This window comes from Pyrenophora tritici-repentis, chromosome 2 (genome assembly GCF_003171515.1).
Source record: "Pyrenophora tritici-repentis strain M4 chromosome 2, whole genome shotgun sequence".
NCBI lineage: Eukaryota > Fungi > Ascomycota > Dothideomycetes > Pleosporales > Pleosporaceae > Pyrenophora > Pyrenophora tritici-repentis.
In genome coordinates, this window is record NC_089391.1 from 3,767,696 (window position 1) to 3,783,778 (window position 16,083).

The 16,083-nt window shown below is 51.1% G+C and overlaps 8 protein-coding genes across 8 annotated transcripts; 4 read left to right on the forward strand and 4 right to left on the reverse strand.

Moving 5' to 3' along the window:
* Window positions 1–534: 534 nt before the first annotated feature.
* Window positions 535–859, reverse strand: PtrM4_068890 (uncharacterized protein; the record flags this gene model as incomplete). Its single annotated transcript, XM_066105837.1, has 2 exons — window positions 535–566; window positions 667–859. 2 exons carry the CDS (start codon window positions 857–859, stop codon window positions 535–537), a joined length of 225 nt encoding a protein of 74 aa, XP_065964464.1.
* A 2,419-nt stretch (window positions 860–3,278) lies between these two features.
* PtrM4_068900 (uncharacterized protein) lies at window positions 3,279–4,046 on the forward strand (the record flags this gene model as incomplete). The annotated part of the gene is made up of 1 exon (XM_066105838.1): window positions 3,279–4,046. The coding sequence occupies one exon, from the start codon at window positions 3,279–3,281 to the stop codon at window positions 4,044–4,046; it is 768 nt and encodes a 255-aa protein (XP_065964465.1).
* Window positions 4,047–4,210: 164 nt separating this feature from the next.
* Window positions 4,211–5,916, forward strand: PtrM4_068910 (uncharacterized protein; the record flags this gene model as incomplete). The annotated part of the gene is made up of 2 exons (XM_066105839.1): window positions 4,211–5,514; window positions 5,655–5,916. 2 exons carry the CDS (start codon window positions 4,211–4,213, stop codon window positions 5,914–5,916), a joined length of 1,566 nt encoding a protein of 521 aa, XP_065964466.1.
* Window positions 5,917–6,895: 979 nt separating this feature from the next.
* PtrM4_068920 (Img2 domain containing protein) lies at window positions 6,896–7,668 on the reverse strand (the record flags this gene model as incomplete). The annotated part of the gene is made up of 2 exons (XM_066105840.1): window positions 6,896–7,506; window positions 7,557–7,668. 2 exons carry the CDS (start codon window positions 7,666–7,668, stop codon window positions 6,896–6,898), a joined length of 723 nt encoding a protein of 240 aa, XP_065964467.1.
* Window positions 7,669–7,957: 289 nt separating this feature from the next.
* PtrM4_068930 (YTH1, Cleavage and polyadenylation specificity factor (CPSF) Zn-finger protein) lies at window positions 7,958–9,372 on the forward strand (the record flags this gene model as incomplete). The annotated part of the gene is made up of 3 exons (XM_001933564.2): window positions 7,958–8,449; window positions 8,508–9,103; window positions 9,159–9,372. The coding sequence occupies 3 exons, from the start codon at window positions 7,958–7,960 to the stop codon at window positions 9,370–9,372; spliced, it is 1,302 nt and encodes a 433-aa protein (XP_001933599.1).
* A 502-nt stretch (window positions 9,373–9,874) lies between these two features.
* On the reverse strand, window positions 9,875–13,311 carry PtrM4_068940 (Frag1 multi-domain protein; the record flags this gene model as incomplete). Its single annotated transcript, XM_001933565.1, has 12 exons — window positions 9,875–10,030; window positions 10,091–11,907; window positions 11,956–12,001; window positions 12,047–12,131; window positions 12,181–12,216; window positions 12,303–12,429; window positions 12,476–12,808; window positions 12,856–12,952; window positions 13,004–13,043; window positions 13,096–13,126; window positions 13,177–13,222; window positions 13,276–13,311. The coding sequence occupies 12 exons, from the start codon at window positions 13,309–13,311 to the stop codon at window positions 9,875–9,877; spliced, it is 2,850 nt and encodes a 949-aa protein (XP_001933600.1).
* Window positions 13,312–13,572: 261 nt separating this feature from the next.
* On the forward strand, window positions 13,573–14,967 carry PtrM4_068950 (HAT (Half-A-TPR) repeat protein; the record flags this gene model as incomplete). Its single annotated transcript, XM_001933566.1, has 2 exons — window positions 13,573–13,662; window positions 13,717–14,967. 2 exons carry the CDS (start codon window positions 13,573–13,575, stop codon window positions 14,965–14,967), a joined length of 1,341 nt encoding a protein of 446 aa, XP_001933601.1.
* Window positions 14,968–15,175: 208 nt separating this feature from the next.
* PtrM4_068960 (RF-1 domain containing protein) lies at window positions 15,176–15,904 on the reverse strand (the record flags this gene model as incomplete). Its single annotated transcript, XM_066105841.1, has 3 exons — window positions 15,176–15,263; window positions 15,333–15,593; window positions 15,657–15,904. The coding sequence occupies 3 exons, from the start codon at window positions 15,902–15,904 to the stop codon at window positions 15,176–15,178; spliced, it is 597 nt and encodes a 198-aa protein (XP_065964468.1).
* Window positions 15,905–16,083: the final 179 nt, after the last annotated feature.

Sequence of the window (16,083 nt, forward strand, 5' to 3'; positions counted from 1 at the left end):
TCACCTGGCTCGAATGTCAGTGTGGAAGGGAGGACCAAGATAGGTAAGTATCGATACGCACACTTGACGCGCCGCACTCGACATGTAAGGCTATGTACATATCAGCCGATTTTTGTCGTCACAACCTGGATGGATCCACTCACCAGCCGCTCCGAGAGCGGAATTTACTGTATCATGTCAGCACATGCGAAGCCCTTTGAGTTTGGATCCCGGAATTCACCCCATGCGTGAGGATTCGAACTAAAATTCGAATCGAATTGTGCCTATTCGCGCTGTAAGTGAGATGGACTGAACCATTCGCCTCGAGATGGTTTCGCCCGGTGATAGCGGCCGTCACGAATCGAGAAGGGGTGGCTAATCATACCACGACCACGTACTTCTCGTCTTAGGGCCAGCTACCGGTTCGCCTGCTTCTTCTTTCTGCGCGTGGAGACTACCAAACAAGTGGCATTTGGTTTGGCAATGCCTTTTGATTATCTTGATAGAGGCCAAAGAGCGCATCAACAGGACTTTTGGAACCGAGGCAGGTGTGAGCTAGAGATCCAAGATTTCTACCGATTCGACGTCTGGTAGTCTTCTTAGTATGATCTTGATAGCATTAGTCATTTGCCAGACTTTGTGCCCCTACCACTGACGTGCTGAAAGGAAGCTGAACCTATAACTTACTGCAGTTGACGACGTTTTGATGCACGGCACGTCCGTGGGGCAGCTCTCGATCGAGGTGCAACGTAACCTTGTCGGCGGTTAGGCCATACGTACTGTGTAGACAGCAATCTGCAATGTCCATGCTGGCCACGATTGATGCTATCAGGTGCGGGTGCTCCTTAACGGTGTCATTTACCCGCTTGAGCTCGGTCATCCTTGCTAGGTGAAGGTGGCCACGGAAAAAGATCCCGTAGCCAGTCACAGCTGACAGAGAGCCAGACGCTCGGATCCTAAACGGCTCCAATTCTCTGACCAAGGTGGATACCAGATGCACGCTACGTGCTTTACTTCCAGGCTGTGTGCGCCGGGCTAGTTCGCCTAAATGATCCCGTGCTCCCGTTCCAGAGTTCCACCAGACGCGTCGGTGAAATACACCAACAAAAGGCCGGAAGTCCTTCTAGTCCGAATAGACTAATTCGTATCGAGAAAACAACATGACTATAACTTGATCTCTCCAAGAGGAACAAAGCCAATACGGACGTCCTATTCGCTCTGGCCGTGCTCTGCCGACATGTATATGAAGCCATGAAATGGAATGTGACTATTGCCAAAGCAGGTCGCCCTTTGGTATAGAGACGTAAGGATGACCTACGTCCCTGGAATTCCATTGCCAAGAGGTGCTCAGATCATGATCTGTGTACGTGGGTTTCGCTCCGTCGTCACCCGTTTATCGTCGATACCTACTGTACTTGATATGTCGTCGTCCACCCATGGCGCTTATAAACACCATCGCTACTCACAGTCTCTCCATAGCCGATACTTTTTGTATCCTCAGCCCGCTAGCCCCCGTAGTCGGATCTCCACTCATCGATGCCCATGGTTTCCGAGCAGCGCCGCCGTAGACGAGCGGTTCCTCATAGCTAAGGGATGAGTCGAGCGCGCAGACCATCTCCGTATCCTTCACAGCAGTAGCGGGCGCCAGTATATCCGTATCGGGCCGTAGCTGACCGAATACGTGTTGCATCCGGACTCCAACATCTACTCGCATCATGCACGGGTGGCTGCAGCTCTTCGCAGGAACGTCCGCTCGACGGTCAATTCGAGATGTGTCCCATGGCAATTTGGGTCCGCCTAGTCGCTCACCTCCGAGCTCTTTCAACAACGTATATCAATCCCCAGCCTCTTTTACGCGCTTGCATAATGCACTCGTTCCGTTGAATGTCTCTACGCTCTCATGGACAATGTGATGGCCAGGGGCGTTGGAGTAATCCCGCCGGGTGTTGATCGGGACCTCGAATGTAGAACGAGACAAGGAACAAATGGAAAAGGATGGGAGCTGTAATGACAAATTGCTCACAATCGTACTGTCGACAGTGTCAGGAATGACCTATACCACGATGGGTTTCCATCCCAAGGCGTGCTTTGCCACGTACCGATAATCTGCCCCATACTCCAGGCCGCATACATCGCCTTTGTCACTTGCATGTCGTCGACCATGACCGGCAAACTCTCGCGGATACGATAAACGGAAAAAGTTGCTGAGGGACACGGTAGGAAGAGCAGAGGAAGACATACCTAGTCGAGGCTCGATTACGTTACACGTCTACGTCAAGTCCTTGCAGCACCCCGATGACACGGAAAGACGACTACACACACCGGTGCAGTGGGATCGGATTCTCTCTGTCAGATCGGCTTTAAGCGAAAGCACATCGACAACAACGGTATTCCGCATTCAACCGGCCTTGCACCATCGACCGATCCGCGTATTGATACCGAAAATGTCACATTCAACACTCGGAATACGACAAACTATAGCAGGGAATGCCAAGCGAAATTGGTCAAACAAATGTTTGCTCCGCGGAGACTGTAGACCAAATGTCTTTGGCCGGTCGCTGCCAGGCGCTACCTGGGTAAGTACTACCCAGCGGCTGCTTCCTCCGCACTGCTTGTACCAGGTTCCGGGGCGTCGGAAGAGCTCCAGGAGGTAGGTCTGTGATAAGATAAATGTAGGTAAAGTCAACGTCAGTCCATGCCATCCATGCACGAAGAGGGCTGCCCAAGTAAGTAGAGATCGAGAGCGTCTATAATGTGTAGGTAAGCTCTAGCAAGACAAAGGTCGCATGTTCCAGCAAAACTGGACCGTATATTTCTATGATGGGTGTCTAGGCAGCGCGTTAACTTGTCCGTGGGAGGTACGTACCTGTGTTACTCAGTGGGGTGTCGGTCGAGTCATTGAAAACATCATACTAGCAGCGCTCACGCTTCGCAGTAGAGCCAGGGGGACAGGTATATATGGGTGCGAGCTGACTGTAAGCTCGGTTGCCATACCTAGAACGTGTTCGACTATATATTGACTGGGTAGTAGTACTCCCAGTGATCGGAATGGTCTGGTCTGACTTGGTCTTGGTCTGGTCTAGACCGCCAAGACTTGGTCTGGTCTGGCGATTTTTTGAGACCGTGGTCGGACCGGTCTAGATGATCGGACCGGTCCGGCTATAAATAGGTCCACGTGACTAGATCTTAGACTAATCTAGCCAGAAAATTTAGCACAATATGAGTCATTAAGATCAAGGTAAGTCTTCTACTTACATAGAACAATCAAGTCCTTAACAACCTACTTATATACTATTGTTATGGAGCCTTCAACACCAACCTCACCGTCCCCATCGAATATTATAAGACTAGATTTAACGTCTCTTACTCCATCTCCTATCCCCACGTCATCACCCACCCCTATACTATCACCCACTCCTATTCAATATCACGAATCTCCAGATGAGTTCGTGCAGGGCGGTATCACGTACGTGAAACGTGCAATAATTGCAAGGAAGGATTTCCGTCAAGGTACATCACACATCTGGAAGTACGGACTCCAATACATTCGAGATAGCGATAAGAAAGAGGTGTATTACTGCCATGAGTGCAGGGTTGGGAAGAGCAAGCAAGAGTTGTTTGTCATCAATGGCACTTCTAGGATCCGGAATCACCTGGAACAGAAGCACCAGATTGATCCCCAGAGTGGCATCAAGCGAAAGGGTTCTGTACGGAAGTCTATAATCGACCAGCAAAAGGATGGGGCTGCTTCCAGCATCTTTTTCTGGAAGGAGTCAGTAGAGAAGTTTAAAGAGCTTCTAATTCGTTGGATTGTGTACTGCCATATCGCCTTCTTTCAATTAGAGAACCAGTACTTTCGTGAACTACTCCTCTTTTTAAATCCGGCACTACTCAACCACCTCCCGAAGGCTGCGAAGACTATCCGAAGCTGGGTAATGAATGCATTCATATCGAAGAAGCAACAGCTTAGGGAGGACCTACACCATTCACGGAGTAGGATCTCTATCTCCTTTGATCTCTGGACTTTAGACTCCGCAACAATCAATTCAATCCGGTCACTCTCCTAGACCCACTTACCTATCTAGGTAGGGCTTAAACTCCTATAGGTAACTACTAGGCTTAAAGCGGTAATCAATCAATCCAATCTGAACCTTCTAGGACCCACTTAATTGATTGTTGCGGACTGTGCTGGACTTCACCAAACCCTTACGCTATCCTAGGCGTCGTCGCTATGTGGATTGATACTACCGGCATGCGACGTGTTACCGCTTTAGGTATGCGACGTATATACGGCGAACATACTGGAGAGAATCTTGGATCGGTGGTCCTTGAATTGCTGGAAGAATACGACATTAGCGGAGATCAGATTGGATACTTTATGCTGGATAATGCCTCGGCAAATGATACCGCTGTTGAGTTTATACTCAAGGATCTCTGCCCATGGATGAAGTCAAAACAACGTCGTCATCGCCGGCTGCGTTGCTTGGGCCATGTCATCAACCTCTGTTGCCAGGCGTTCCTTATGGGGCGAAACTGTGAGAAGTATCTTGCGAAGCTGGAGAAGCATCATCAACGTGGCGACTATACGAAGGTGGAAGAGCTCTGGAAGAAGTTCGGATGTTTGGGTCGTCTTCACAACCTGGTGCGATACATCAGGCTTACTCCACAACGGCGTGAGGAGTTTGCTACAATTATTATCGGCGGAGATCTTTCGCAATTCGACGGGCTTGAGCTTATCCAGAACAACTCGACCCGCTGGAACTCATGGTTTTATTCGATTACACGTGCATTAAATGTTCGAGAACGTTTAGAGCTCTTCTCGGCTCGTCATGTACCTGGAAAGGGCTCCGTAGGGATCGCGAACTTTAAGCTTGATGGACAGCACTGGTTTGAGCTTGAAAAGATTGAACTCGCTCTCAAAGACTTCTATGCTGCAACTTTGCTTTCTGAAGGTAAGAAGACGTCACTTGCGGACTGGTTTTCAACTTTGGACTGCCTTCTCCGGGAGATAAGCGAGACGAAGGATCACTACCACGACATCCACACTGAGGACGATAACAACTTTACATGGAAGTACCTTCAAGGCTGCGCTGATGCTGCTTGGTTAAAGTGCGTTGAGTACTATAACAATCAGCAGCTGAATTGGCAAAATCGATTCCCTGAAGATACTGACCTTCCACCGGCATATTATGCGGCTCAAATCCTTGATCCATATCGCAAGTGGGGATGGTTCAGGCAAGAGTGGGTTCTTCATGGCGACGAAGAGAAGAAGAGGTGGTTTGAAAACGCACAATTAGCGGTGAAGCATCTCTGGGAGACAGAGTATAAGGGAAGGTACCCTGTCGAGATGCTGCCACCACCAGCCAGGAAGGAGAGAGATCCTGACCCAGCATTTGATCGCCAGCGGGAACATAAGCGCATTCGAATAGACGCTCCAGTTTCTACAACTGATTTGTATGAACAATACATCTCTACTGACCGGCTTCATAACGAAGAGGCAGGTTGCAATGAGCACAGTCCGCAACAATCAATTAAGTGGGTCCTAGAAGGTTCAGATTGGATTGATTGATTACCGCTTTAAGCCTAGTAGTTACCTATAGGAGTTTAAGCCCTACCTAGATAGGTAAGTGGGTCTAGGAGAGTGACCGGATTGAATTGATTGTTGCGGAGTCTAGCAATGAGGCTATTGCGTACTGGCTATCTCGCTACGACTCCCAACGAGATCTCGCTCGCTTCGCTCTAGACATGTTTGCGATCTCGCCTATGTCGGATGAATGCGAACGTCTTTTTAGTAGCGCGAAGCTTACTATCGTCGATCGCCGTGGTAGGCTGAAGGCAGATATTATAGAAGCGTGCGAGTGTCTCCGGGCCTGGTATGGAAAGCCCCAAGCTGAGGGGAACAGCGATATCGAGGATAGTGAGAACGAAGACGACTAGATTGACAGTCAGTAGTAAAACACATTTCCTCGGCTTCCTTCTTTGCTTCAGCCTCATTCTTGGCGGTCTTGTTGGTCGGACCGGTCTGGTCGGACCGGTCCTTATGTAAGCACCTGGTCTGGTCTGGTCTGTACCCTCAGACCAGACCAGACCAGACCATTCCGATCACTGAGTACTCCTGGCCCTGCAAACAGAGACCACCTACTTTCTGCACTTTTCATTTGGCTTTCCCGTCGTCCCATCCACGACACTCAATCAGGGCATGGTCTGGACCACACCTGCGCGCCTGAGCCGACCAAATTTGATGCCTATGATCACAGGTTTGATCATATCGTGATCTCATGCCACCCACTCTATCTCAACCCGTAAACGAGATATTTTTAAACCACAACAATCAAGATTTCCCACCCACTCGAGTGTGTGGTAGTCAATGCATCCCCTGCACCTATGCTCGTCCAAACTCTAAAGGACGTTAGAACCAGCAAACTAGACAAGTTCACAACACAGACCGTGGCTCCACAACTGTGGTAATACTTATGCCAATGTAATCATGATGCTGGACGATGGGATCATGTGCACCCGGGACGGCATCACTGATATTCACCAATTGATGTCATGGAATTTTCTGTGCTGACCACGAATAGACTCTTGACATCAATCGATCTGATGATTGAACTTTCGTGAGATTTCCACGTTGCGATTTGGGTGGTTTGATCAGTGGACGAAACAACGCGTTCGTAACATCTAGATCCATCTGACGTACGTGGCTGGCCTGTTCCATAATGTTTCCCATGTCGTATACACAAAGACCAAAGTAGTTTTACAACTCCAACGTCATCAAAAACAGCAGGAAATATGTCGGTAGAATTCATGTCATGAAAAGCACACAAACTCCCACGCATGCATGCTAGCGTCATTCCATATGATACACGTTATGCTACACCTATTCAGCCATGATTTCTCCCTCTCTCCATTGTTTCTAAAAACCCCTTGCGGTTAGAAATTCTTCAACCTCCCTCTTGCAATGACCCTTGATCTGGACGTGACTCGTCAAGTGATTAATCGTAACCTCTTCGCCTTTGTTACCTAAGAAATCCTTCACCTCGTCCCTCAGTGCGACCAGATCGCCCGCGACCTTCCGTATGATGGTCAAGCGCAGGTTGCCGCCGCGCTTTGTGTCTGTGTAGACTGGCAGGTGCTTGTTGATTGATCTCGATATATGGTATGCGGGCGGTGGTAGGACCAGCTCGGATGTCTGTGATATATTTTGTCTTTTGGGTAGACTTTTCTTCCGCTGTTGGGTTGTATCGGCTACTTTGTCGAACGCGTCCAAGGGTCTAGGTGTAACGTTGTCGGCCTGTGCTGGCTTGTCTTGCGATGAACGCTTGTTTGGTTTGTTGTCGGCGCGAGGGTGTTTGGAGGGTAGTATGTGCTTTTGCTCTGGGGACTGCGCGCTGTCGCCTTCGGTGAGGGATTCTGCTGCTGCTAGGTCGGCGGCCCGCTGGGCTTCTCGCGGCGTCCGTGGCTGTCTGGGCGATGCATTTGGTGGGAGAGAGGACTGCTTGACAGAATTGACATTTGGTGGGAATTCTAAAGTACGTCAATCACTATACGTAACATGTCAAATGGCACTAGATTACCTCTACTTTGCCGTGATGTTACCGTCGAGAATCGGAAGTGATGGCAACATGCGACTGCTCTTGGAGTGGCCAATGGCCTCAACAGAGGGACCACAGACTGTAACCGAGTCATTGCGATACAAAAAGAAGCCAGCAAACGTCCTAAACAGCAGACACGACGTTTATAGAATCGCGATGCAGACAACGAGGATGCCCGCTGCTGCAATGGTTTGCGGCTCAACACCAGAAGTTTAGCGTACAGGGGTCCTCGCTTGCGCACAGTCGTTTTTCATTCACCAACCCCACCACGGCCGTCGCCGACAACGAATTTCGCGCCCGGCCTGCCATCCTCACCCACCACGCCGCCTTTGTTGCACCCACACCCCGCAGCTGCGACGGAAACTCTGCGACAAATACCCAACATGGCCGACGCTGCGACAAACATCGCCGAGCAATACTCGCTCCTCCCCAAGCTTATGCCCAACCTCGACCGTCACCTCGTCTACCCGCTCCTCAACTTCTCCAGCGATGAAGAAGCCGACCAGACCCCGGAGCAGAAGAAACTCCTTCTCGAACTCCTCAAGCCCACAAACATGACGGATTTCGTCGGACAGCTACACCAGGAAGTCCACGGACTCGACGACATGTCTGACGAGTTCAAGCAGAAGCGCGAGGCTGTACTGCAAAAGCGCGACCAGCTTGAGGAGGCCACTAGCAAGATCAGCGGACTGCTCGACGACGAGAATGTTGTTACGAACCTTAGGAGTGACAAGCAGCAGAACTTGGCTTACTTGAAGGAGAGCCATGGCGTCGAGATGGAGATGGTCAACCAATTGTTGGAGTTTGGTCAGTTCCAGTACTCATGTGGTGTCTACCCACATGCTGCTGAGCTGCTCTATCGTTTCAGGGTTCTTGTATGTGTCTCGAGAGAATAGCAGTGTTGGAATTCAGGTCGCTAACATGCCCGTACAGACCACAGACGGTGACAAGGAGCGCGAAGCCACCTGGGGAAAGCTCGCCTGCGAGATCCTTTCCGTCAACTGGGATTCCGCCATAGAGGAGATCAACAAGCTCAAGGAGATCATCGACACACGCCTCTTCAACAACCCACTCGCACAACTCCAGCACCGCACCTGGTTGATCCACTGGTCGCTGTTCCCCCTTTTCAACCACGAAACCTCGCGCGAAGCCCTCACCGACATGTTCTTCTCGCCCGCCTACATCAACACCATCCAGACAAACTGCCCATGGATCCTGCGCTACCTGGCCGCCGCCGTCATCACCGCCCGCAACCGTGGCAGGAACTCGAACCAGTACCAGAAGCAGCTCAAGGACCTGATCAGGATTGTACGGCAAGAGGGCTACGAGTACAGCGACCCAGTCACCGACTTCATCAAGGCCCTGTACATCGACTTTGACTTTGAGGAGGCACAGAAGAAGCTCAGCGAAACAGAGGAAATTCTCAAGAACGACTTCTTCTTGTTGGGTGCAGCAGACCAATTCGTCGACGCCGCGAGACATCTCATCTCGGAGAGCTACTGCAAGATCCACCAGAGGATCGACATCAAGTGAGTCATTGCCAGACGAGACATAACATATTGCAGTACTGACATTGTTAACCAGGGATCTCTCCACCCGCCTCGGCCTCTCGCAAGACGAGGGTGAGAAGTGGATTGTTAACCTCATCCGCGACACACGCGTAGACGCAAAGATCGATTACCAAGCCGGCACAGTCGTTATGAACCACCCACCACAATCCGTCTACCAACAAGTCATCGAGCGGACAAAGGGCGGCTTCTTCAGGACTCAGGTCTTGAGTGCTGCCGTCGCGAAATGAGCGTAGGAAGTTTACGTCTTTTGGGCGCGCTGAGTGAAGAGGCGTATAAATCTGCCGCTTCTGGGGAGGTTTTATATTCACACACACACACGATGGATGATGAGGGATGGACATGAGCGGGAAAAAGTATGGCTTCTGCGCTTTTTGGGCTTTACACGGTCGGCGTGGGAAAGGCGGGAAAGGGGGCTCACGCATTTATTTGCATCGGGACTGGCGTCTTATTCATGGCTCTTTTTCCACAAAGCAAAAGAAGAGCTCGCTACAGCGCAAAAAGGCGGCTGCTTTTTTGATATAGAAGATGTGAATCTGTATTGTTCATGAATCAATACTCAAACAAAGTGTATTTTGTGTGTCCCCCGGGAGGAGAATAGACGTGGTATCAAATGCAAGAAAATTGACAATTCGACATATTTATATAATCTACACTCGAACTTTCCATCCACTACCAACAGTTTTATCAGCAATCCTCTTTTTCTTCAAACCTCTTCTCCCATCCACTCAATCAAGCATAGTACCTAGGTTCGTCGAAGACATGGTACCTGTGTCCCCGAACACCCTGACCCTTGAACAAATCAGGGAACCTAAGACCAGGAGGAACCTGATTCTCATGCACCATATCATTCCCATTCTCTGGTTCGCCAACAACGAACTTGCCGACCTAGTATTTTTATTAGTATATACCCGAGGAAATGTTGAATAGGGGATCATGACGACGTACCTGCAACTCTGTATCTGTAATAGTATGTCTCGATACCCTGGCGTATCCACTCCTCTTCAATCCCTTGTAGAGAATGTATTCGCACCACCTATCCCAATCCGTAGGGTCGATATCCTTCATTCCGCTCTTCTCACCAACATAAGTGTTGTAGTTGCCCTCGCCGGGCTTGATGACGAGGTAGGAGAGAAGAATGGCAGGGCGAGGCGTGGCCTTCATGCGTTCGGCTAGATACTCCGACTGCAAGCGACGGTCCTCTGGGTCCTCTTCTTGGCCCGAGTGGAAGACAAAGATGTCGATCATTTCACCGTAGGCGTCAATGGTGGCTTCAATGGCAGGGGCTAGCTCGCCAACGGGAGAGGGGAGGAGGTGGTGTGTGCTGTTTACAATGGGGAACTTGGAAAGCAGAGCCGAGCCCCATGTGTGCTTGTTGGGACCTGGGCCGTAGTCGACGTACATGCCTAGATCCTCGGCGAGGAATTGGGTTGTGTCGCGGTTGCCCATGATGATACGCTGGAGGTCGCTTTCTAGCAACCCAATGACGTCGACTTCCAGTTCCTTGATCAGATCACGCATGCGGTGCTCGGATGACCACATGTCGTTGTCGAGAGAGAAGTGAATCGTCCAGATACCAGCTGTGATGGATTTGGTTTCGGGGTGGTAGGGTTTGTAGTCGTACGATGGGAAGCGTAGGTATGCTACGGCGATAGCAACAAGCTCCAGAGCGCTGAGGATATAGAGATAGTAGGAACGCTGTCTGTTAGCAGCTGCAGTGACAACGGCTTTACCCTTGTAGCTCTTGAGTACTGGTGGTTGGGCGGAGACGCTGAAGATACCAGCACCAATCTGAAGCATCATGCTCGTCATGACCCAGTCTGTGCGTTCGCGAACAAGAGGACCACCGGGAACGAAGGCATAGGCTACGACCCAGACGTGGAAGAGCACCGTAAAGTTGTAGACCAAGAAAGCAAGACCGAATGTTCGACCTGGTGCATGGCGGGCTGCGTGGCTTATAAGGACAGGTGCTGCTGCCATGGTGTAGACAGCTATTACGAGGGCGCCATAGTATCCAGTCCAGTGGCTCGTCGTTGTCAAAACGGCAGCGCCAATCGATCCTACGCCGTAGAAAGCCCACGACCGCGAAAGGTTTGGTGCGAACATTCCAATCATCACGCCCAAGCCCATGGCCATCAACGTCACACTACCATGAGGAACGGCCAGCGGTCCACGAACTGGGTAGCCCTCCCAGACCCAAGAGATCATGGTGCTTGAATCCGAGAGTAGCGAGTGCATGGAGAAGAGTACACCGGCAAGACCGAAGCTTGCAAAGATGGAGGATCCCTTGGTAGGGCCTTGAGCCGGGATATCAGACCCAGCGCCAGCAGTTGACCTTGTAGATATGAGCATGGCAATCACAGCCAATACAACACCAGTCTTGTTCCATCCACCGTTTGGCTCGTGCATAATCGGCCAAATGGGATTGTTTGTCCAGAACGCGAACTTTGCAATGCTAGAGGCTATTAGACCAATAGAGAAAGCCGAGATGCGAGCCTCAAGACGGTGCGGCTGTGACCGTTCTGCGAAGAAAGTGGCAGACCATGCAAGGCAGGACATGGATAGACCGAATCCAACGGCGAAGAGACGGTTGACAGGTGTCTTTGCGAGGAAAGCGAGAAGACCAGAAAGCGATAGCAGGTGGAAGAACCATGGGTAGCGAGTAGCAAGGAAGCGGACAGGCTTGATGCCGAGGAAAAACGGAGAGACGGTACACATGACCAGGGCTTCATAACCGGAAATGCCCATGTGCCAGAGAGGGAAGTCTGCATATGGTCAGCACGGGTCCTCCATAGTATGAGCAGAAAACGTACACCAGACGCATACGCCGAGTGATGTCAACATGGACCAAAATACAAACTGCGATTGTTAGGACTGTATATCACGGGTGTCGGTCCAACTCACTCCGTTGTACACATCTGCAGCCGTATAGATAAGTCCAAACCAAGAAAATGCACCGGAAAAGGTAGCGCTCATCTCCTTGTTCTTCCTAGTAGGGGGTCAGAGCCTCGCTTGATTGCCTAGAATCGAGCACTTACTCTAGGACGGCGTCGGACGTTGGCTTGGAGCCCGCACTACAAGAAGAGAGGATCAGAGAGTGGTCGTAATATTATAGATTTGTGGTGGGGTGTCTATCTATTTCGGAAGTCGTGGAACGTACACGCGAGATACACCTCGTACATCTTTTACAACCACCTCGAGGTGTTGGAACTCGAACATGGTGATGGCATCAAAGCCTACGTCGAGCAAGACCAGTGCCCATTCGAAGAAAGCGTAGATGGTGTAGGCTGCATTTTTTAGCATGTATAATCCACAAGACGTGATCAGACGTACCTCCTGCAACACGGTGTACCTTGTGCTGAATGAAAAAGTATATCAATGGCACGAGTGTGCCAAAGAAACTGCCAGCAAGAGTCTTGCGGTACTTGAGTGCAGTGGGGTTCTTGGGACTCAGAGCAATGCAGCCAATGGTCCATGGTAGTGTGGCAACTAGGTAGGATATCATGAAAATATCATGCCAGTCGTGATCATCGGTAGAGGTCACGTATGTCCATCCTCCGCAGGTCAAAGTCCGAAAGATACCAACACCAGCGACAAACTTGGGAAGAGACGAGTTCGGACGACGGGTCAGGGCATACCAAAGGCCGACCAATGCGAATCGAGGGCCTGCGTGGCTTAGTATGGTTCTCCATCAGTCATTGTATGTCGCGTACCAGATGTAAGGGCAATGAAGAGCATGAAGACGGAACGTTCGGGATAGCGGTCGCCAATGGTCGCCGACACAGAGGGGAACCACTCATCCGGGTAGCCCTGCATTCATCGTCAGTTCTATTCGTCCGTCTGATAAGTACGGGTACTAACATAAAACTCATTTTCTACAATCTTATGGTAATGAAGACCTCTATGCATGTTTAGTCGCGCCGTGGGGTAGGATCAGACAGTAATGCGCGTACATTCCGACGACTAGGGCTCCAACAAAGGCACCTGCAGTTACAATAAGCTTGGTGATATTGCAGCTTGATATCTTGACATACAGTAGGCCATTGCGGTATGCGAATAGGCTATCCATCTTCCATTGAACTACATCTTGTGAGCATGCGGAGCTCTCGGGGGTGACGGCTAGCTGCGCGTACCGTTGCGATCGTGTCACCGTCCTTATCTTTGACCATGTTGAAGCAATTGAGTCGTCCCTCAGCAATCTTCGTACATTGGGAAAGAGAAAAAAGCAAAAGAGCGTGGAGAATGGAAGACCAGTTGTCCAAACGCGGAAGCCTCCTGAAGTTGTTGCGTAAGGCCAGGGATCGCGCTCCGTAGGCCAAGACGCTATGAGCAGGATCATGAACCTGGGAACTTAGGCGAACAACTTTTCTGGGGCGGACAACTTTTCTGATTCCTGTCTACAACTTCCCCAGCAACCACACACAGCAAACATGGCCGGCCCAAGTGACAAGGCGCGCTTCTACCTTGAGCAGTCGGCGACGGAGCTGAACGAGCTTGAGCGCAAGAAAATCTTCACACGAGTAAGCGCAGCAGACACTTGGCGCAACAGCGTCAATACTGACCAGGCCGTCTAGGAAGAGATCAGCTCCATTGCAAAGAAGCGCTCCGATTTCGAGCATATAATCAATGCCCGCGGTTCACATCCTGAAGACTACATGCGATATATCGAATTCGAGAAAAACGTCGACGCTCTCCGCCGCAAACGCATAAAGCGCCTGGGTGCTCGATACAAGGGCCATGGACAGCGGACGATATATTTTCTCTACAATCGCGCGACGAGGAAATTCTCGGGCGACCTCACACTATGGATGCAGTATATCGACTTTGCACGCAAGGACAAGGCATACAAGAGGCTGAACGACATCTTCACTTCCGTCGCTCGCCTTCACCCCACCAAGCCAGACATCTGGATCATCGCCGCAAATTACTTCATGGAGACCCAGGCGGACATTACGAATGCGCGAAGCTACATGCAGCGTGGCCTGCGCTTCTGCAAGAACTCGGAAACCATGTGGGTGGAATACGCCAAACTGGAGACCATTTACGTTGGCAAGATTGCAGGCCGGAGGAAGATTCTTGGTCTAGATGTTGACCGTACGAAAAAGGCAGAAACGGATGAGGATGGCGACGAGGATATGATTAGGCTTCCAACGGTGACGGCAGAGGACGTGAACCCTAGCTTGAAGCAAAACGACGGTGTAGATGAGGTTGCGCTGCAGAACCTGGCTTCTGCTCCAGTCCTCACAGGCGCTATTCCGCTGGCTATTTTTGATGCAGCCATGAAGCAGTTCCAGGGCAAGCCCAGGATGGCCGAGAGACTCTTCGACATGTTTGCCGAGTTTGAACAGCTCTCATGCATACCCCATATTTTGCAGCACGTGCTTGATTACCTACAAGAGCATTACCCGCACGCTATCGAGACAGACATCTGCAGGTTCCGCATGCAACTTTTCGGCTGCAACGCTACCGGCGCAGAATTGGCCGCCGCATTAAGCCAGGCCTTGGACCTGATAAGCGCTACCGTTCAGCAGCATCCCAATGAGAAGACCAGGGTCTCCGAAGTCGCTGTTCGCCATCTGTTATCTCTACATCGGTTACTTGCGGATGCCGATCCGGGCTTGCACAAGGCATGGCGTGCAGCCCTGCGGAAACACGTGCGAGGAATGGAGCATGGTGAAGGAAGCGGTGATGAAATTGCTAGCGTGGTCGAATCATTACGGAATCAGGGCAAGAAGCATGAGGCGGATATGCTGGCTCGGACAGGTATCAAATACTGGGCTGCGAATGAAGGGCTGCAAAAATTTGTCTCCGCGACGGAAAGGTGAAGGATTCAAGGGGCGTCTGGTCAGCGGACAGATTATACCAAGCATACCCTGCATCAAGTACTGTCCTATCTCTTATCGGGCTATGGCCATGAGCTACACCGCTGCGGCTATATTCGCTCTATCGTGAGATGAGTGCTACTGTCGAACCACGTCACCTGCGCGTGCGGGCGAGCAATACTACAGACGGCATGCTTCCCCGCAGACCGCTTCAATCATCACCCCGGCTTCGCCTCGAGGTTTTCTTAGCGCTCTGCTGCTTCTTGTGCTTCAAGCGGCGCTCGTTATCAAACTGCTGTCTAGACAGGCTTATCAGCTTTCGGGCCGTCGGAGACGGGGCGAGAGCAAAGTTCGTATGTACTACGTACAAAAGTTTGACACGCCGTGCCTGCTCCGCAGACGTCTCGGAAGGCACAGCGCGCTGTGCCGCCTCGGCAATGGCCTGGTAGAGACGCTTGTAGCAGCTCTGTGCATTGTCGCTCTGCTTGCGACTATCGTCGGCCTGGACGATGAAGGTGTTTGATTTTGCAGCTACATAGCGCGAACGTCGGATGTCGCTGTGGAGAGCGACAGGCACATGGCGCAGAAGGGTGTCCAGCGGCACTTTGAGGGTGGCTTTGGAATTGACTCTTTGAGCACACTGGGTTTAGCGGCGCCGTTGACGCAGAGGAGTAGTTCAAAGTTGGTCATACTTATTTACGTTTTGACCACCGGGCCCGGAAGATCTGCTAAAGCTCAATTCGCCAATGCTCTGAAGAGGGATCGCCTCCGCATGCAGCTCCGCGAGCCACTTGCGTGCAGCTTGGAGCTCGTCGTCGCTTGCACTGCCGCCGGTGCTGCTCGATGATGAGTGAGTGTGTCGCACTGCAGGCACAGATCCCCTCGCGGTCACGAGCGGGGCCTGGCTCAGGAGGCGGGTGCGCAGCAAAGCGAGCAGCATTCAATCAATACAGTACTAGCGGTGCAAATTTGGTGCGCTGCACTTTGTCAAGATGAAATCATGCAGCAACGGTGAAAGGTGTAGACTAGAGCCAGAAGGTGCGCGAAAGTCAGTGTCACCCATGTCTGCGGCGGCTAGGAGAAACACTAGCAAGAACCATGTCACGTGTGCGAAGCTTG